This window comes from Rutidosis leptorrhynchoides, chromosome 7 (genome assembly GCF_046630445.1).
Source record: "Rutidosis leptorrhynchoides isolate AG116_Rl617_1_P2 chromosome 7, CSIRO_AGI_Rlap_v1, whole genome shotgun sequence".
Classification (NCBI taxonomy): Eukaryota; Viridiplantae; Streptophyta; class Magnoliopsida; order Asterales; family Asteraceae; genus Rutidosis; species Rutidosis leptorrhynchoides.
In genome coordinates this window covers 155007799-155030698 of record NC_092339.1, presented here as the reverse complement: position 1 = coordinate 155030698, position 22900 = coordinate 155007799, and the positions used below count along the sequence as shown (strand labels likewise).

General features: G+C 32.4%; 1 protein-coding gene across 1 annotated transcript; it reads right to left on the bottom strand.

Moving 5' to 3' along the window:
* Positions 1-4098: 4098 nt before the first annotated feature.
* Positions 4099-4497, bottom strand: LOC139859708 (uncharacterized mitochondrial protein AtMg00810-like). Its single transcript, XM_071848486.1, has one exon. It carries the CDS (start codon positions 4495-4497, stop codon positions 4099-4101), a length of 399 nt encoding a protein of 132 aa, XP_071704587.1.
* Between the last annotated feature and the right edge of the window lie 18403 nt (positions 4498-22900).

Here is a 22900-nt window from a genome sequence, read left to right as displayed (position 1 = left end):
AAACGAATCCTCTTTAAATAAATCATTTTGGGAAAGGGAAACAGAAAACCCCTCATCGTCCTCATTTAAACCAACATGAACACCACTCGAGCCTAAAATGTACCACTTTGATTTGTCTTTTAAGACATACCAATCATCCATCATATTAAACTTTTTCCCACCAATATTATTGCGATAAGTTTGATGAGATCTATCCTAGATATCGAAAACGTTTGCCCTGCTTCTCCGGCCAATTGCGTTAGACTTTGTTTCAAGCGGTGTTGAAATCACTAAAAGCCTTGTTGATGTTTCTCCACTTTGACGACAACTGGTCATCACCTCGATGCCATCCACGTATGTTATTTTTCAAACTTTTCGTAAATTGTGCCCCACATCGATTTTTTTTATTTTATTTTTTTTGCGAATTCCCTTTTCGAAAATTCTGGGACGAAGATTCAACATTGAGCCAACCACGCTTTTTCTTGGCTCATCCAAGTTTTACGCTTTTTGCGAGTCGTTGTTTCTTCGGTAGCTATAAAACCATACATACATAGATTAAGATTATAAACCACACATAGACAAATATATATATATATATATATATATATATATATATATATATATATATATATATATATATATATATATATGTATGTATGTATGTATGTATGTATGTATGTATGTATGTATGTATGTATGTATGTATGTATGTATGTATGTATGTATGTATGTATGTATATGTATATATGTATGTATATATGCATATATACATACACACACAAACATATATATATATATATATATATATATATATATATATATATATATATATATATATATATATATATATATAGTCAAAAGTTCAAACGAGAACCACAAAAGTGCAAGAACTGCGAGAACTTTTAATTTACAGAGATTTTCACATGTGAATAGATTGAATCACCCATAAATGTTAATGGAGAGTAAGAATGAACATAAAATAGTTTGAAGAAACTTATATTTTACCTATATAATCAAATATATAGTTTTCTGTTCACATGTGCATATTTGTTTGTGTAACATGTAAACACTTTATATAATTAACAACTTAACATGTAAATTGTGTTAATGAACATCTGTTTATTAATGATATGAACATTAATTAACATTTGCATGTAATTTGTTACATATAAATGCATAAAAACTATGAAATTATATATGGAGAAGATACAACGCTAAGTAACTTTTTGAGGATAAGAGGATATGTAAATTTGTTTTTTTAAAACATTAAAATTAGAGTTTAGATTTTAGAGTTTATATTTTTTAATTTCTGAGGTTAATATTTATTATTTTGAATATAAACATAATAATAAAAATTGCAGCAGGTTATCATACATCCTATGTATGATAATCAAAACTAGTAAAAATGACTAACTAATAATGAAAAGCACCGTTTAGAGTTTAGTAATAGTGTTCAAGATTTAGATTTAGGGTTTAAATTTAGCGTTCAACACGAATTGTTTAGGGTTATGGGTTTTGGGTTATGGACTAAATCAAAAACACTAAACCCTGAACCCTAAACCCTAAACCCTAAACCCTAAACCCTAAACCCTAAACTATAAGTCGGACAAAAATAAGACATATACCTCATATTTGGTTATCCTACATCATGTATGATAACTTAGATGTGAATTTTTTGTTTAAAAAAAACTATTTTTATAATCTAAACAATAAATACTAACCCTAGAAAGTGTAAAACCGGAATTTCAAACCCTTAATCGGACTAAATTTGATGGAATTTTAAAACTAAATTTACTTATCCCTCTTATCTCCAATAAGATGCTTATCCCTTGATCTCTCTCATATATATATATATATATATATATATATATATATATATATATATATATATATATATATATATATATATATATATATATATATATATATATATATATATATATATATATATATATATATATATATATATATATATATATAATTTTACACGATTATTTTACCCACCGTGCAATGCATCATTTTTAAAATCAAAAAACTTTAGACTATCCAATGGCGTGATTAGTAAAAAGCTCAATTTTTTCCTACCATATGACTTATTTCACCAGTAGCACGTGCTATCAGTGTTAAAATACTAGTACTGCCCTTAGTTGCCAACTAGAGTGCCCTATGCCCTTTGAACTATAAGAGTATGCACAGAGATAGAAGAACATACAGTAAACCATAATAGTGAGAATAAATTACATATGTTTGTATACACCTACAAGAGTTAAAATAATAAAGACTCCTAACATGTGTACAACAGCTAGACATTTAATTGGTATGGAAAAAGTGGTTCAAGGTGCAGAAAGGGTGAAGTTCGGCGTGTTCATTAAGGACATTTGAGTTCCTTTATTTCGGTTTCATGTTTCGTAGCGTTCTTTGGATTTTGTATCTCGTTATATCTGTATGATTTCATGTATGCTTTCAATTTTGGTTGTGTTATGATTGATTGTTTTTGGTTTGGTGAGGCTCGGTATAGATAGTTCATTAGGTTACCACTTTCTAGGCACGAGCCTCATTAGGATCCTCTATTGTTCTTCTTGTTGATTTCGTTTTCTTTTCGAAAATGTTCCTGTTGTTATAAAAAGTTTTCGTTATTTTGGCAAAAAAAAAAATAATAATATTAGAATTACTAATTGATCGTGAAGGATAATAGTTATCCGTTAATATGCCGCCGAACGGGACACAATTTTTGTCGAACCGATTTTTACGAGATGATGTTAATATAGAACATAACTTGTAATGGGGTAGCCAAATTCAGCAGAGTGACCACCTTAGTCTAAATCACTAAAAGCACTCAAGGCGCTTTAAAGACTACTAATTAGACTCAGAAGGGTGATACATGAGCCGAGATAACTTATTTGTAGCATCAAAATCTCCGGGCGCATCATAGATACTGGATTTGACCGATCGTCTAGCAAAAAAAATAAAGGCATCCACAGCATTGGTGGATTCGTTGGGAGCCAGTGGAATAGTGTTAGACAAAGGTGTGGTAACCTTTTTGGAACCTGTCATGTCATGAGTTTGATATTCTAAAATATCTCGAATGTGAGCATGTTGAGACAGGAAGATTCCATTCGTTGTAGGTATAACATGGACACCTAAAATATGATGGAGACTTCAAAGATCTTTGAGATCAAATCGAGCATTGAGCTGACAAACAGACTAATCAATAGCCATTGTACTGTCCCCAGTGATGAGAAGATAATCTACATAAAGAAGAACATAAATGCATGTGCCCCCAATAGAACATATAAACTATTGTGAAATGAAGAAGATGAAGATTAATGGAGAAAATGTGTTTTCATTACTTGAAATAACAAAGTACAACTACATCCTGTATATATACAATGACCAAGCTAGTAACTACTCTTAACAACTAGCTAACTCAAAAAACTTTATAACTGACTAATACACACGTGATTAAATTATAATTTACATGAAATTATAGTAAGCTAAGTAATTGTGATGCTTGATGTAAGCAGCAGATGTTGAGTCTGACGTGGACATATGTACAACATGGATGGTATGATTGTGATGACCTTGAGCTCCAATTTAACCTGAGATGTTATCTTGAGCCTGTGTAGATGATGAAGGTGTGATTAATACACCTTTACCCCCTCCACAAATTGGCAATGTGTAGGATCACACATTCCCAATTTGGATATGCAATTGTGGAATAAGGCATTGGGAAGAGCCTTTGGTAGTAAGACTGCAGCTTGTGCCTTAGATGGAACAAATGTAGGACATATTTCGCCATTTTTAATCTTGTCCCTCACAAAGTGACAATCTATCTCTATGTGCTTGGTCCTGGCATGTTGAACAGGGTTTGATGCTAAAGCAATGGTAGACTCATTGTCACAGAATATTGGTGTTGGATTTGAGCTTTGGACATTGAAGTCATTGAGTAAGCATTTTAACAATGTTATTTCACAAGTACAATCTGCCAGAGATCTGTATTCTGCTTTCTTTTTTAAAGGCAATGCCCCAAAGTGAGGTTGGTGAGGATTAGACCTGAGTCCCCTTTAGAGATTCCCAAGCACCCAACCACTCAACCACCCCTTTAGGGTTGGATCTGTATTATGCTTCTGTTGAGGATCTTGAAACCAAAAATTGTTTCTTGGACTGCCAGGATATCAAGCTTTGACCCAAAAAGATGCAAAATCCTGAAACTGATCTTCTGAATGTTTTGTAATTAGCCCAATCACTGCCACAGAAGGCTGTTAGTGTCAGATTATTTGATGAAGGGAGGAATAAACCTTGAACATGGCACAATTTGATGTATCTAAGCACCTTTGGTAATGCTTTCATGTAGAATGTGGATGGGTTTTGGGTGTATTGACTCAAAACCTGTGCATCAAATGAAAGGTCAGGTCTTGTGATATTGAGATAAATGAGTTTTCCCACCAATGTTCTATATAAAGATGAATCTGGTAGTGGTGTGAAGTCATCATTGTGTAAGTTTTGTTGAGGATCCATTGGAGTATTAGATGGTTTCTCATGTGTAAGACCTGCATGTTCTAAAAGTTCCAGGGAATATTTTCTTTGGCTAATTGATAAACCAGTAGAATTTCTGAGAAATTCTATGCCTAGATAGTAATGAAGGGGACCCAAATCTTTGATGCTGAACTTGTGGTGAAGTTGTTGTTTAATGGTGGTGAGAAGGGTGGGATTGTTTCCTATGATGATGATGTCATCTACATAGATTAGGAGTTGAATGGTGTCCTGTTTTTGGTGGAGGGTAAATAATGAAGTATCTGCATAACTTTGTTTGAACCCCAAATATTCAAGAAAAGTAGACAACTTGGTGAACCACTGCCTATTGGCCTGTTTCAAGCCATATAATGATTTCTTGAACTTGCATACTTGATTAGGGGATGTAGGTTTTGGATAGCCTTGTGGTACCCTTTTGGACTGCTATGGCTAAAAAATTCTGAGTGTTACCATTATTGCAACAGAGTGTGTATGCAGATAATGATGATAGTCTTGTACTTTGGTGGGGATTGTTTTTGGTCTGGTGGATCTTCTGTTTTGGTAGGTGATGGATGGTGTTGGTTGAGAGAATGATGTAGGTGGAATGATTGTGTTTGTATTGTTATTTGATGGTTTAATTGATTTTGAAGGTGGTGTGTGGTGAGTTGATGGTGTAGGAAAGTAGATTGGTTGGAAGTCATTATTGAAGTCTGTAGGTGTGGTTTCAGTGGTTTTAGAAGGGTAGATATGTTCATGAAAAATTACATTTCTGGTTGTAATTACTCTTTGTGTGGTTTTGTCATATAAGAGGTATCCTTTTTGATGTGCAGGGTATCCAACAAATATGCATGGTATGCCTCTTGGGGCAAATTTGTCAGGAGTATGTTGATGAGTAAAGGCTAAATAGCCTAATGATCTTAGGTGTGTCAGATCAGGTGGGGTATTATGGAGGAGTTCATAGGGACTTTGATTATTGAGAATTCTATAGGGTAGTCTGTTTTTGATGTAGGTGACAGCAAGTATGTTGTAACCTCATAAGTGGATGGGAAAGTTAGCTTGAATTTGAATAGATCTTGCCATTTCAAGGATGGTCCCGTGTCTTCCTTTAACTCTGTCATTCTGTTGTGGGGTATATAGGCAAGAGGTTTGGTGAATGATGCTCATTTGATCAAGGTATGTTTGGAGTGAGGAGTTGATAAACTCTGATTCATTGTCAGATCTTAGTGTTTTGATTGCTGTGTTGAAACGATTTTGAATGTATGTATTATAGTTTTTAATTGTGGTTGTGACATGTTGTTTAGAGGGTAAAAGGTAAGTCCTGGTGGCTCTAGAGTAGTCATTAACAAGTGTGAGAAAATATATACATTTATTGATTGTGGCATGTTTATAAGGACCTCATACATTTGCATGAACTAATTCAAAGATAGAAGTAGCATGTGAAACACTATATGGAAAAGGTAAAGAGTGTTACTTGGCAACTGGACAAACTGTACAAGAGGAATCAAATTTACAAGTTTCAAGACCTAAAGGCTTTATTTTGGAAAGAATATGATATGAACAATGACCTAATCTAATATGCCATAAAAGAGCTTTGTTTACAGTTGTTGAGGTGGTGAAATTAATGTGGATCTTTGAGTGTGTAGCAGGGTGGATGATGTAGAGGCCATCACATAGAGTCCCATGGGAAACTTTCTTATTGTTGTCCTGAAAAATGCATTCAAAGTGATTGAAATTCACATTGAGATTTGTTCCTTTGGTTATGTTACTTATGGATAGGAGATTGTAAGTGACTGTTGGGATGTAAAAAACATTGTGAAGGATTAGAGTTAGTGTGAGTTGTACAGAACCAGTAATGGACATTTGAGTTGTGTATTTATTGGGAAGATTGAAAGTATAGGAGTCGTGTGATGTTGAATGTTATGAATTTATGTGAGTGAGATGGAAATGTGATCTGTGGCCCCACTGTCTATAACCCAAACATTTTCAAGATTTGATAAAATAGATGCAAGGAAAGGAATTATACACTCTTGTGGCTATTCAAGTTGCTGCTATTGTATCATTAGCATCATTTGGTTGAGTTGATTCTACAGATGGTCCATCCTTGCAGCCATGACATCACTGCTGGAAGCTCCACTTTGATCTTGAACCTTTTGAAATGTGTGTTATGTTGCTGCACTGTCAACAAAGACATTGTTAATAGTTTTAGGCTTGGTTGAATTAAATTTTTGAGGAAATTTGCCATATAGAGGGTATCCTGGTGGATAGCCAATGTTCTTGTAGCATTCTTCTTTTGTATGGCCTTCTTTGAAGCATGTGGTACATTTAACTCCTGGTTTGAAGTTGGACCTTCACTCAGTTGTACCAGTAGTTGGTGTTTTAGTGAACCTTGGATAGGTATTAGTTGGTTGCTGTTTGGATCCATAATTGGTTATGGACATGATGGCAGGTGTTTCTTGTTTAGTGAAATGCCTTCACGTTGTTTCTCCTCTTACTTGATCATTCCATATATATATATATATATATATTATGACTTAGCAGTGCTTGGTAGGGGTTGCATTAGAAGAATTTATCCTCTAATGTTAGAATAACTTTCATCTAATCCCATGAGAAAAGTGATGAGTCGTTTCCTTTGTTAACGTTCTCCATTTAGTCTGCCATTTTCATAGGTGCATGTGTAGATGCACATATAGGGAGCTTCCAATGCATCTGTTTCATCCCAAAGGCCTTTAAGCTTGTGATGATAAACTTCAATAGAACAATTTTGTTGTTTCAGCTGAGAAATATCAAGTGCTAATTGATAGATTATGTGGCATCAATTTCTGCATAATGTTCCTTTAGTTCATGCCATAAACTGTGTGCAGAGTTCACAAAGCTTAAGATATTGCTTTAACAGTGTTGAGAATCCATGATATAATCATATCATTGTTGCTTTCCCATAGAGCTCGAAGAGCTGAGTTTGAATCTGGTTCTACATACTCTTTTGTTAAGATCTTGAGTTTATTTTTGGCATTGAGAGCAATTATCATTGATCTCTTCCAACTACTGTAGTTTTTTGATCCTGTTAATTTCTTTGAAATTAGGATGAGCCCTGGGTGATCGTTTTGATGTAGATAAAGAGGATGATTGATCGAGTTGATGTCATTTGTTTTGAGAGTTTATTCAATTGTCGGTGCTATATTTTGCAGAAATTGAGTGGTTGAACTTGAAATTGATGAATTTGATTTATGTGATTTAGTTTTTTTACTGTGAAATAAATGGAATATGATGTAATTTGATTGAACTTGGTTGCGGAATTTTATCAAACACCTTGTGTGCTTGATTTTGTTTGGTGGTTGTAGGATCGATTGTGATCATCTGATACCCTATTAAGAAATGAAGAAGATGAAGATTAATGGAGAAAATGTGTTTTCATTACTTGAATTAACAAAGTACAACTACATCCTGTATATATACACTGAGCAAGCTAGTAACTACTCTTAACAACTAACTAACTCTAACAAACTTTACAACTGACTAATACACAAGTGATTACATTATAATTTACTTGGAATTACAGTAAGCTAAGTAATTGTGATGCTTGATGTTTGCAGCAGATGTTGAGTCTGACGTGGATTTATGTACAGCATGGATGGTACGATTGTGATGACTTTCCAAAGCTTACATACATGGTCTGGGTAATCGGTGTGAATAAAACTAGTTGATGAGTCATATATACTTCTTCATGAAGCGTACCATTCAAAAACGCATTATTGACATCATGTTACCGCATAGGCCATCCTTTAGATAGCTCTAGACACATAAGAACGCGGATGGCGACCTGTTTGGTGACGAGACTCAATATTTTAGTATTATTACACTCATGTCATTGAACAAACCATTTAGTAACAAGACGAGCTTTGTTTTTGTGAATAGAACCATCTGGAGGGCGTTGAGATGAAAAAACCATATTTTTCAAACAAGATTTGATCCTTTTTTAGAACTATATTGCACATACGATTACCAATGAGAGCATTGAATTCCCCGGACATGGCATCACATCACTCGGAATGTTTATGCACTTCGGAGAAACAACTAGGTTCAAGAGCCGAATAATGAGGGTGATTATAGGTGGCATGATTAACATAGTTAGGCCAAAATTGAAATGTCCCGTTCATATTGATTATAAACGTTCCATATTAATTGATTTTGTTGCGAGGTTTTGACCTCTATATGAGACGTTTTTCAAAGACTGCATTCATTTTTAAAACAACCATAACCTTTATTTTATCAATAAAGGTTTTAAAAAAATATTACGTAGATTATCAAATAATGATAATCTAAAATATACTGTTTACACACGACCATTACATAATGGTTTACAATAGAAATATATTACATCGATATATGTTTCTTGAATGCAGTTTTTACACAATATCATACAAACATGGACTACAAATCTTGTCCTTATTTTAGTATGCAACAGCGGAAGCTCTTAGCATTCACCTGAGAATAAACATACTTTAAAAGTCAACAAAAATGTTGGTGAGTTATAGGTTTAACCTATATATATCAAATCGTAACAATAGACCACAAGATTTCATATTTCAATACACATCCCATACATAGAGATAAAAATCATTCATATGGTGAACACCTGGTAACCGACATTAACAAGATGCATATACAAGAATATCCCCATAATTCCGGGACACCCTTCGGATATGATATAAATTTCGAAGTACTAAAGCATCCGGTACTTTGGATGGGGTTTGTTAGGCCCAATAGATCTATCTTTAGGATTCGCGTCAATTAGGGTGTCTGTTCCCTAATTCTTAGATTACCAGACTTAATAAAAAGGGGCATATTTGATTTCGATAATTCAACCATAGAATGTAGTTTCACGTACTTGTGTCTATTTTGTAAATCATTTATAAAACCTGCACGTATTCTCATCCCAAAAATATTAGATTTTAAAAGTGGGACTATAACTCACTTTCACAGATTTTTACTTCGTCGGGAAGTAAGACTTGGCCACTGGTCGATTCACGAACCTATAACAAATATGTACATATATATCAAAGTATATTCAAAATATATTTACAACACTTTTAATACATTTTGATGTTTTAAGTTTATTAAGTCAGCTGTCCTCGTTAGTAACCTACAACTAGTTGTCCAACGTTAGATGTACAGAAAAAAATTGATATATATTATCTTGAATCAATCCACGACCCAGTGTATACATGTCTCAGGCTAGATCACAACTCAAAGTATATATATTTTTGGAATCAACCTCAACCCTGTATAGCTAACTCCCACATTACTGCATATAGAGTGTCTATGGTTGTTTCAAATAATATATACACATGGGTCGATATGATATGTCAAAACATTTGCATAAGTGTCTATGGTATCCCAAGATTACATAATATATTAGAATACATGTATAATACAATATAAGTTAGCTAGGATATGATTAATATAGATTTGTTACCAATTTTCACGTTGCTACAACAAGAAAAATTATCCAATCTTGTTTTACCCATAACTTCTTCATTTTAAATCCGTTTTGAGTGAATCAAATTGCTATGGTTTCATATTGAACTCTATTTTATGAATCTAAACAGAAAAAGTATAGGTTTATAGTCAGAAATATAAGTTACAAGTCATTTTTGTAAAGGTAGTCATTTCAGTCGAAAGAACGACGTCTAGATGACCATTTTAGAAAACATACTTCCACTTTGAGTTTAACCAGGATTTTTGGATATAGTTTCATGTTCACAAGAAAAATCATTTTCCCAGAAGAACAACTTTTAAATCAAAGTTTATCATAGTTTTTAATTAACTAACCCAAAACAGCCCGCGGTGTTACTACGACGGCGTATGTCCGGTTTTACGGTGTTCTTCGTGTTTCCAGGTTTTAAATCATTAAGTTAGCATATCATATAGATATAGAACATGTGTTTAGTTGATTTTAAAAGTTAAGTTAGAAGGATTAACTTTTGTTTGCGAACAAGTTTAGAATTAACTAAACTATGTTCTAGTGATTACAAGTTTAAACCTTCGAATAAGATAGCTTTATATGTATGAATCGAATGATGTTATGAACATCATTACTACCTCAAGTTTTCTGGATAAAGCTACTGGAATTGAGAAAAATGGATCTGGATTCAAAGGATCTTTGGATGGCTTGAAAGTTCTTGAAGCAGAATCATGACACGAAAACAGTTCAAGTAAGATTTTCACTCGAAATAAGATTGTTATAGTTATAGAATTGAATCAAAGTTTAAATATGAGTATTACCTTGTATTAGAAAGATATCTTACTGTAAATAAGAAAGATTTCTTGAGTTTGGATGATCACTCTACAAGATTTGAAGTAAGCTAGCAAACTTGGAAGTATTCTTGATTTTATGAAACTAGAACTTGTAGAATTTATGAAGAACACTTAGAACTTGAAGATAGAACTTGAGAGAGATCAATTAGATGAATAAAATTGAAGAATGAAAGTGTTTGTAGGTGTTTTTAGTCGTTGGTGTATGGATTAGATATAAAGGACATGTAATTTTGTTTTCATGTAAATAAGTCATGAATGATTACTCATATTTTTGTAATTTTATGAGATATTTCATGCTAGTTGCCAAATGATGGTTCCTACATGTGTTAGGTGACTCACATGGGCTGATAAGAGCTGATCATTGGAGTGTATATACCAATAGTACATACATCTAAAAGCTGTGTATTGTACGAGTACGAATACGGGTGCATACGAGTAGAATTTTTGAAGAAACTGAACGAGGATGTAATTGTAAGCATTTTTGTTAAGTAGAAGTATTTTGATAAGTGTCTTGAAATCTTTCAAAATTGTATGAATACATATTAAAACACTACATGTATATACATTTTAACTGAGTCGTTAAGTCATCGTTAGTCGTTACATGTAAGTGTTGTTTTGAAACCTTTAGGTTAACGATCTTGTTAAATGTTGTTAACCCATTATTTATTAAATCAAATGAGATGTTAAATTATTACATTATCATGATATCATGATGTATTAATATATCTTAATATGATATATATACATTAAATGTCGTTACAACGATAATCGTTACATATATGTCTCGTTTCAAAATCATTAAGTTAGTAGTCTTGTTTTTACATATGTAGTTCATTGTTAATATACTTAATGATATGTTTACTTATCATAATATCATTTTAACTATATATATATATCCATATATATGTCATCATATAGTTTTTACAAGTTTTAACGTTCGTGAATCGCCGGTCAACTTGGGTGGTCAATTGTCTATATGAAACCTATTTCAATTAATCAAGTCTTAACAAGTTTAATTGCTTAACATGTTGGAAACATTTAATCATGTAAATATCAATTTCATTTAATATATAAAAATATGGAAAAGTTTGGGTCACTACTGTACCTACCCGTTAAATAAATTTCGTCCCGAAATTTTAAGCTGTTGAAAGTGTTGACGAATCTTCTGGAAATAGATGCGGGTATTTCTTCTTCATCTGATCTTCATGCTCCCAGGTGAACTCGGGTCCTCTACGAGCATTCCATCGAACCTTAACAATCGGTATCTTGTTTTGTTTAAGTCTCTTAACCTCACGATCCATTATTTCGACGGGTTCTTCAATGAATTGAAGTTTTTCATTGATTTGGATTTCGTCCAACGGAATAGTGAGATCTTCTTTAGCAAAACATTTCTTCAAATTCGAGACTTGGAAAGTGTTATGTACATTCGCAAGTTGTTGAGGTAACTCAAGTCGGTAAGCTACTGGTCCGACACGATCAATAATATTGAATGGTCCAATATACCTTGGATTTAATTTCCCCCGTTTACCAAATCGAACAACACCTTTCCAAGGTGCAACCTTAAGCATGACCATTTCTCCAATCTCAAATTCTATGTCTTTTCTTTTAATGTCGGCGTAGCACTTTTGTCAACTTTGGGCGGTTTTCAACCGTTGTTGAATTTGGATGATCTTCTCGGTAGTTTCTTGTATTATCTCCGGACCCGTAATCTGTCTATCCCTCACTTCACTCCAACAAATTAGAGACCTGCACTTTCTACCATAAAGTGCTTCAAACGGCGCCATCTCAATGCTTGAATGATAGCTGTTGTTGTAGGAAAATTCTGCTAACGTTAGGTGTCGATCCATACTGTCTCCGAAATCAATAACACATGCTCGTAGCATGTCTTCAAGCGTTTGTATCGTCCTTTCACTCTGCCCATCAGTTTGTGGATGATAGGCAGTACTCATGTCTAGACGAGTTCCTAATGCTTGCTGTAATGTCTGCCAGAATCTTGAAATAAATCTGCCATCCCTATCAGAGATAATAGAGATTGGTATTCCATGTCTGGAGACGACTTCCTTCAAATACAATCGTGCTAACTTCTCCATCTTGTCATCTTCTCTTATTGGCAGAAAGTGTGCTGACTTGGTGAGACGATCAACTATTACCCAAATAGTATCATAACCACTTGCAGTCCTTGGCAATTTAGTAATGAAATCCATGGTAATGTTTTCCCATTTCCATTCCGGGATTTCAGGTTGTTGTAGTAGACCTGATGGTTTTTGATGTTCAGCTTTGACCTTAGAACACGTCAAACATTCTCCTACGCATTTAGCAATATCGGCTTTCATACCTGGCCACCAAAAATGTTTCTTAAGATCCTTGTACATCTTCCCCGTTTCAGGATGTATTGAGTATCTGGTTTTATGAGCTTCTCTAAGTACCATTTCTCTCATATCTCCAAATTTTGGTACCCAAATCCTTTCAGCCCTATACCGGGTTCCGTCTTCTTGAATATTAAGATGCTTCTCCGATCCTTTGGGTATTTCATCCTTTAAATTTCCCTCTTTTAAAACTCCTTGTTGCGCCTCCTTTATTTGAGTAGTAAGGTTATTGTGAATCATTATATTCATAGATTTTACTCGAATGGGTTCTCTGTCCTTCCTACTCAAGGCGTCGGCTACCACATTTGCCTTCCCCGGGTGGTAACGAATCTCAAAGTCGTAATCATTCAACAATTCAATCCACCTACGCTGCCTCATATTCAGTTGTTTCTGATTAAATATGTGTTGAAGACTTTTGTGGTCGGTATATATAATACTTTTGACCCCATATAAGTAGTGCCTCTAAGTCTTTAATGCAAAAACAACCGCGCCTAATTCCAAATCATGCGTCGTATAATTTTGTTCGTGAATCTTCAATTGTCTAGACGCATAAGCAATTACTTTCGTTCGTTGCATTAATACACAACCGAGACCTTGCTTTTAGGCGTCACAATATATCACAAAATCATCATTCCCTTCAGGTAATGACAATATAGGTGCCGTAGTTAACTTTTTCTTCAATAACTGAAACGCTTTCTCTTGTTCATCCTTCCATTCAAATTTCTTCCCTTTATGCGTTAATGCAGTCAAGGGTTTTGCTATTCTGGAAAAGTCTTGGATGAACCTTCTGTAGTAACCAGCTAGTCCTAAAAACTGGCGTATGTGTTTCGGAGTTTTCAGGGTTTCCCACTTTTCAACAGTTTCTATCTTTGCCGGATCCACCTTAATACCTTCTTTGTTCACTATGTGACCGAGGAATTGAACTTTTTCCAACCAAAATGCACACTTTGAAAACTTAGCGTACAATTCTTCCTTCCTCAATACTTCTAACACCTTTCTCAAATGTTCACCGTGTTCTTGGTCATCCTTTGAGTAAATAAGTATGTCATCAATGAAAACAATGACAAACTTGTCAAGGTATGGTCCACACACTCGGTTCATAAGGTTCATGAACACAGCTGGTGCATTAGTTAAACTAAACGGCATGACCATAAACTCGTAATGACCGTAACGTGTTCGGAAAGCAGTCTTTGGAATATCATCTTCTTTCACCCGCATTTTATGATATCCAGAACGTAAATCAATCTTCGAATAAACCGAGGAGCCTTGTAGTTGATCAAATAAGTCGTCAATTCTCGGCAGTGGATAACGGTTTTTGATGGTAAGTTTGTTCAGCTCTCTGTAGTCAATACACAACCTAAATGTACCATCCTTCTTCTTGACAAACAAAACAGGAGCTCCCCATGGTGATGTGCTTGGTCGAATGAAACCACGTTCTAATAGTTCTTGCAGTTGGCTTTTGTGACGACCCGAAAATTTCCGACCAAATTTAAACTTAACCTTTATATGTTTCCGACACGATAAGTAGAATTTGTAATGTTGAATCTCAAAAAGTTTGGAACTACATTCATGTAATCAATTATCCTTTGACCGTGTTCGACGATTCACGAACAATTATGTGTATATAGATATGTATATATAATATATAATATTAACTGAAAACATTAACAAAGTATTAGATATATGATACTTTACATGAACGTATTTGTTTCGATATATTTATTGACAGAATTAAGAGATAATATCAAATGATTGAATTATCAGATACATTATGATATGATTACGGGCCTATGTTATGAGGTCCACTGTGATTTAAGAAATCTATTCTTTTTGATAACATTCGGAAAATGGTAAAGTGATTTATAAATAAGAACAAATGTGTCAATTAACGGGAACTAGATAAGGGTTAGTGGAAATTCCTGTTTAATTTCCAAGGCATGTTTTATAATATTTTCCTCGTGACCTTGATAAGATAACTATGTTAACTTTCATTTTATTTAATATGAAAATAAGAACGTGGAGTGTAAATAACTTAGATGTTGGATATCGACAAGTTAAGTAACTCGACATTTTTCATTAAGATGATTTCATACGTTTATTTAACCTTTGGACTTTATCCCATGCTTCACCAACAGACTGTAATTTAAAAACTTGAAACCTATTATGAATATATATAATTCTACTTTTCTAAAATGTTTTATGATATAACGATTTCCATTATTTTAACCTTTTAACAAAATGATTCTTAAATATATTTAGTTTTGGAAAATAAAATTATCATATTTATTTGATTTAGTTTCAAAAGTACAAAAAACGTTTTCAGTTTAAAAAGAACTTTATTATTAAAACGTATATATCTTTTATAAATATCTAGAACCACTTTTGACAACTCATTACTTAACTAGTATGATAAAGATAACGATATTTATATTTTATTTTATTAAATATATATAACGATTTAAATTAATATTATATATATTTATACACGTATTATACGTATATAGTTTTATACTTTTACTATACTTTAACTTTACCTTTACTTTACTTTTACTTTACTTTAAATTTAATAATTCATACTTTAATAATTCATACTTTAATAATTCACTTTAATAATTCACTTTAATAATTCATACTTTAATAATTCACTTTAATAATTCATACTTTAATAATTCACTTTAATAATTCAAAAATTTTTTATAAATAGAATTCAATAGGTTTCATTATTTCATAGAAACTTGAAAATATATTTCTCTAAACTCTCTCAATCGAATTACATATATATATTTTCTTTGTATTATTTCAAGATATTATTAGTATACATAAAATACTACGACGGAGTTATACTCAGACGATTTCAAAATAAGTTTTCAAACGGGATAGAGCTAAGGAAATTATGGGTTATAGCTATGGAGGTTATGGGTATTGATCGAGGGTATTGCTCGTGAGGTCAACCTAACGTTTATCATTTTCGTTTCTTCTACGTACTTTCCTGCAATATTGAATCTCAATATTGATACGTGAGCACTCATAACTTAACTTTTATATTTCAATAGTGTATCCCTGACTAGTGCTCGAGTATATAGGATTATACATGCTTGTACATTCGATATTGTCCTTAGATAGGTTTGTTGAATCCTGAATTAGATACATATGCTACTGAGATAGGGTATATGATATGCATGTCATTGGAAAGCTAGCGAAAAATTAAGAACTTTTCATTTAGATATCGAATGGTTTCGATGAACAGATTAGAAGTTATAGTCAACCGAATTTTAGTATTATTGTTAAAATGATTATTATTACTATCGTCGTTATTATTTTAATAGAAATATCATTGTTATTATAAAATATCATTATTACTATTATGTTAGTATTATCATTTTATCATAATAACATTTTTAGTAAATATAAATATTGTTATTTTTTTATAGAATAATAATAATTATTATTACAAAATAATACAACTTTTACTTATTATTATTATGATCAATATTATTTTATCAAATAAATAGGGGATATAAAGATATTTTTCACCACGCGTAATATAATTACATTAATAATACTTACCACCATAATTTTACGATATTAAGTTAACTTTATAAATTTTACTACTTAAGATATATAAAAGTATATTTTATCATATATAAACGTTAATATAAATTTTTATTAATAAATGACTTTTATTATTATAAAATCTAATAAATATATTTAAATATATAAAATGACTATAGTTAAGTTATATAATAAACACGTATAAATTTTAGAAGTCATTTTGGGTTAAGTTGACTTTTGTTGACTTTTGCATATTAGTCTCGAGCATTAGGATTGTGGTACACTATGACTTGACCAAAAATTGTTAGACAAATATTGACCAACATATAAATATATATAATTAATATAGGTTCGTGAATCCGAGGCCAACCTTGCACTTGTTAAATGACGTTATATGTATTTTTACTACGAAATACAGTATGGTGAGTTTCATTACTCCCTTTTTATATATATTTTTGGGCTGAGAATACATGCGCTGTTTTATAAATGTTTTACGAAATAGGCACAAGTACTAAAACTAATTCTATGTGGGTTTAAACCAGAAATATACCCTTAGCTTGGTAACATTAAACTACTTGTCTATGTACGGTAGGCGCGAATCCTAAAGATAGATCTATTGGGCCTGACAAACCCCATCCTGACTATGGGATGCTTTAGTACTTCGAGGTTATTTTAAACACACCTGATCTGGTGTACTTCAGAGGGTAAAACATGAACGTTAAGGCTTGTTACCGGGTGCCTACAACTTATAGAATACTTTTATACACTTGCGAGTGTACATATATTTATAAACGGAAATCTTGTGGTCTATTAGTATATTGAAATGATTGTTATGATAAACCTATGAACTCACCAACCTTTTGGTTGACACTTTAAAGCATGTTTATTCTCAGGTATTAAAGAAATCTTCCGCTGTGCATTAGCTCATTTTAAGGATATTACTTGGAGTCATTCATGGCATATTTTGAAAGACGTTGCATTCGAGTCATTGAGTTCATCAAGATTATTATTAAGCCAATTATAGTTGGATGTATTATGAAATGGTGTGCATGCCGTCAACTTTCGTTGTAAAGAAAGTTTGTCTTTTAAAAACGAATGCAATGTTTGTAAAATGTATCATATAGAGGTCAAATACCTTGCGATGTAATCAACTATTGTGAATCGTTTATAATGTATATGAACGGGTCCTTTCAGTTGGTATCAGAGCGGTGGTCTTAGCGAACCAGGTCTGCATTAGTGTGTCTAACTGATAGTCGTTAGGATGCATTAGTGAGTCTGGACTTCGACCGTGTCTGCATGTCAAAAGTTTTGCTCATCATTTTTGTCAGAAATTATCTGCTTATCATTCTTAGTCTAGACACATCTTATTGCATTGATTGCATGAATAGTGTATAGACAAAATTCATATCTTAGCGTATCTGCTAAATCATATCTTATCGTATCTATTACCGTAAACTTTTCCTGACATATTCCGTAAATTCCTCCGTAATCTATGAAATCTTTTGATCTATATATATAGATATTCTATGCAGTTAGAATACCACCCGATAGCCGAAAAATCATTTCGTATCGAAAAATCCTTTATCAAATCGTACGAAATGGAATTCGTCATCAGTTCAAGTTCCTCAGATTCCGAAATGGAATCCCACTCAAGTTCTGAAAGCAGTGTGACCGGAATGGATCAACCAATTAGTCATCATCTATTCTGGATGAATTGGGGATGGGTTCGTAGCCTCCTTAATCATTGGAGACAAGAAGAAGGTGATCCCTTCCATCCACCACATTGCCCTCTTGGCAATGAACCTGAAGCACTTACTGGCGAACCTGTCTGAAACACCATTTTCTCTCTCATTTCCAGAGTATCTCGTCATGATTATATACTACACCAAATTCTAGATCTTATTTATCCGCTCGTCCGAACCGACAATCACCCCAGTGTAATAGAAGAAGTCAACGAGCTTCGCGCTCGGGTAGTGGCTTTGGAGAATATGGTGCAAAGGTTACAAACACCAGCAGCAGCACCAACAACATAACCAGTACCACCAGCAACAACATCAACAGTACCATTACCACCACCAACAACAACCGCATCGCAAACCTCAACTTTACAATCTGTCTCATGAGCATCGACGTCATACGCCCTGTAGATACTAAGGAATACCACAACGATGAAGTATTGATTCATAACTTCATTGGGAAAACATTCTATGACGATTATGTAATTTCTAAAGTTTATAAATTATCTATCCTAGCCTTAACCATAAATTAAGTGAGTTTAATTTAATATTAACTCATTAAATCAATATTACATCTGAAGAAATATACACATATATTTCCATAAAGACTGTAATAAAATTCTTTTGTACAAAATATTAATTGTGACAAATTTTTTTAACGGGTAGGTAATACCCGAGAGATATATAAATTCACAATTAATATGTTACATTCTTCGAATCCGATTCAGCAAATCATCCATTATACTCCCTACTTTCACAACAATATACATTCTTTTATAGAAATCAAAACAACCATACTCATTCAAAAATCTAATTACATATTCTGATTTTGAAATCGCCGAATTCAATTCAAGTTATAACCGGTATCATCACTCTTAGATTCTTACATCTTTCAAAGCTATACTTTAACTTCAAAACTGTGTTAGAACATCGTATGTATATTAACCATTATAATCTGTGTTCAAGCCCTTCGAAATACCCGAAGACACTTCAAATAATGAACAATCGAGATGATGATCCAACCACATGTTATCCACAGTTACGTACCTGAAAACTCTTAAAACCAAAGTCATAATTTAACATGTATCCATGTCAGACCTTTTGGCATTTACTAGCTAAAATAACTTTTCAATCCCTTCTAAAAATAGACGGTTTTGTCACAGCTCTAGCAAACCAGCTTCAATTGTTCATTCGAATAAGCCTTATTATAATGATTACCCCTTCATCATTATTACCGGGGAACCTTTCATATCTCGCCACATTAGCAGTAAACTTATTAACAACTTCATTGATCTTTGACTTTCCAAAAAATCTTTATATTTATCAAAACCCCATCATTTACTCATCTGCATCTTGTAACGAGAATTGTCATACGAATCATCGGAAATTAGCAATAAGTATTTTGAAATCTCGCAGCATGTCTACGCCAACAATTATATGTGTCTATCTTCTGGACTTATATACTTTGAATGTGAAGTTTCTGAAAAACACTTTAAACTGCGAACTAGTTCTCGAAATACTGATGAAGCATCAAAAACTATAAACGACCTTAATAGTAAAAAGTTTGATGATAAATAGTTGTGTGTTGGCAAAGCTCAGAAAAAGAGAAGATTTGGTACTGAAAAATACGGATTGAGCAAACCATGAAGAAGGCTGTGGATAAATCACAAGGACGAAATCTACCTTCAAAGAATCCAAATGATTCCGTGTCTGCTGATGTCATTATCGAATACCTTGCTCCTGACTCTAAACCCTTACGGACAATATTCTTCATCATCCTCTGATATTAGAAATTTTAAGATATCATCGTATCTTTCATTATAAATATCCTCCATATTTCTGAAGATATTTTCATAATTATTCTTATCCTAAATCATTCACCTCTTCGTGCTGTCTGTATTACATCATAAAAGAAACTATTTTAGTTTCTAAATTCTGAAACTTTCGAATTTAAAATAGGAATATTTTTGAAGCAGTGTTGGGAACTGAAACATGAGTTAGTATAATATAATGACACTTGATCAACGTGATTATATTACAGTAAGTCATGCTGAGTTTCTAATGGAACGTGATGATTCATAGAACATACCGTCATCATGTACTATTTACACGACTCTTACATTCTACCCAATTTCCAAACATATTAAGAACATATCATCTTGATAGCTCTATATTTTCAGATATTCTGGTAAGTTGCCAAATTAAGATCGTGCCATTACGATTTTCTTCTTGGAACATTAACTATGTTCATCCAAAAATTCATATCTACGAATTCTGGACCATTATCCGCTTGACTTAAGGCTGGGAAGAGAAAATGAAAGCATGAGCTCCGAAATATAATGGAGAATATAAAGCCCGATAACAACCTCGAAATTACAAACTGTGTATATCAATGCGTATAGCAATATAAAGACACGGGAGAATGAAAAACACAATAACCCCAAGGTAATGGTAGAAGAAAATAACTTCCTCCGATGGTAGATGAAAAAGAAGAATGACAGATATGAAAGTTAAGAGTATATCGAGAATCAGCACTGGATGAAGCATATTGACGAATAATTTTAAAGTAAGAATTGAGGGAGAAAGAATAGAAGGTGTGAATTAAAAGAAAACGAAGGAGGTGGATTTATAGTGAAATATCCGACAGAAAAATCGAGATGAATCATCGCATTAAATCGAAGAGGATCATAATTTCCTTAATCACCGAAGAATCAAATCCTATATAGATTACAAAGATTTTCTTTAATCCGGAGATCAACCGTGATGACGTCAAAAGATAAGACGAATCCCTATTTTCTCATTTCACTCTTTTACGATAGCTTCACTCATACATTTCGAGTAATCGAATTATTTTATCCATATTTCTCAATCCTGATAAAACCCTATGAATCAACTTATATTCGTCATAATAACATTCTTATTGTTAGCCATGACGGCCTCGATCAAATTTCGGGACGAAATTTCTTTAACGGGTAGGTACTGTGACGACCCGAAAATTTCCGACCAAATTTAAACTTAACCTTTATATGTTTCCGACACGATAAGTAGAATTTGTAATGTTGAATCTCAAAAAGTTTGGAACTACATTCATGTAATCAATTATCCTTTGACCGTGTTCGACGATTCACGAACAATTATGTGTATATAGATATGTATATATAATATATAATATTAACTGAAAACATTAACAAAGTATTAGATATATGATACTTTACATGAACGTATTTGTTTCGATATATTTATTGACAGAATTAAGAGATAATATCAAATGATTGAATTATCAGATACATTATGATATGATTACGGGCCTATGTTATGAGGTCCACTGTGATTTAAGAAATCTATTCTTTTTGATAACATTCGGAAAATGGTAAAGTGATTTATAAATAAGAACAAATGTGTCAATTAACGGGAACTAGATAAGGGTTAGTGGAAATTCCTGTTTAATTTCCAAGGCATGTTTTATAATATTTTCCTCGTGACCTTGATAAGATAACTATGTTAACTTTCATTTTATTTAATATGAAAATAAGAACGTGGAGTGTAAATAACTTAGATGTTGGATATCGACAAGTTAAGTAACTCGACATTTTTCATTAAGATGATTTCATACGTTTATTTAACCTTTGGACTTTATCCCATGCTTCACCAACAGACTGTAATTTAAAAACTTGAAACCTATTATGAATATATATAATTCTACTTTTCTAAAATGTTTTATGATATAACGATTTCCATTATTTTAACCTTTTAACAAAATGATTCTTAAATATATTTAGTTTTGGAAAACAAAATTATCATATTTATTTGATTTAGTTTCAAAAGTACAAAAAACGTTTTCAGTTTAAAAAGAACTTTATTATTAAAACGTATATATCTTTTATAAATATCTAGAACCACTTTTGACAACTCATTACTTAACTAGTATGATAAAGATAACGATATTTATATTTTATTTTATTAAATATATATAACGATTTAAATTAATATTATATATATTTATACACGTATTATACCTATATAGTTTTATACTTTTACTATACTTTAACTTTACCTTTACTTTACTTTTACTTTACTTTAAATTTAATAATTCATACTTTAATAATTCATACTTTAATAATTCACTTTAATAATTCACTTTAATAATTCATACTTTAATAATTCACTTTAATAATTCATACTTTAATAATTCACTTTAATAATTCAAAAAATTTTTATAAATAGAATTCAATAGGTTTCATTATTTCATAGAAACTTGAAAATATATTTCTCTAAACTCTCTCAATCGAATTACATATATATATTTTCTTTGTATTATTTCAAGATATTATTAGTATACATAAAATACTACGACGGAGTTATACTCAGACGATTTCAAAATAAGTTTTCAAACGGGATAGAGCTAAGGAAATTATGGGTTATAGCTATGGAGGTTATGGG

What these genes read in the sequence shown, in the direction of transcription:
- LOC139859708 (XM_071848486.1), bottom strand. Translation starts at nt 4,497, where the DNA reads ATGGATCCTCAACAAAACTTACACAATGATGACTTCACACCACTACCA.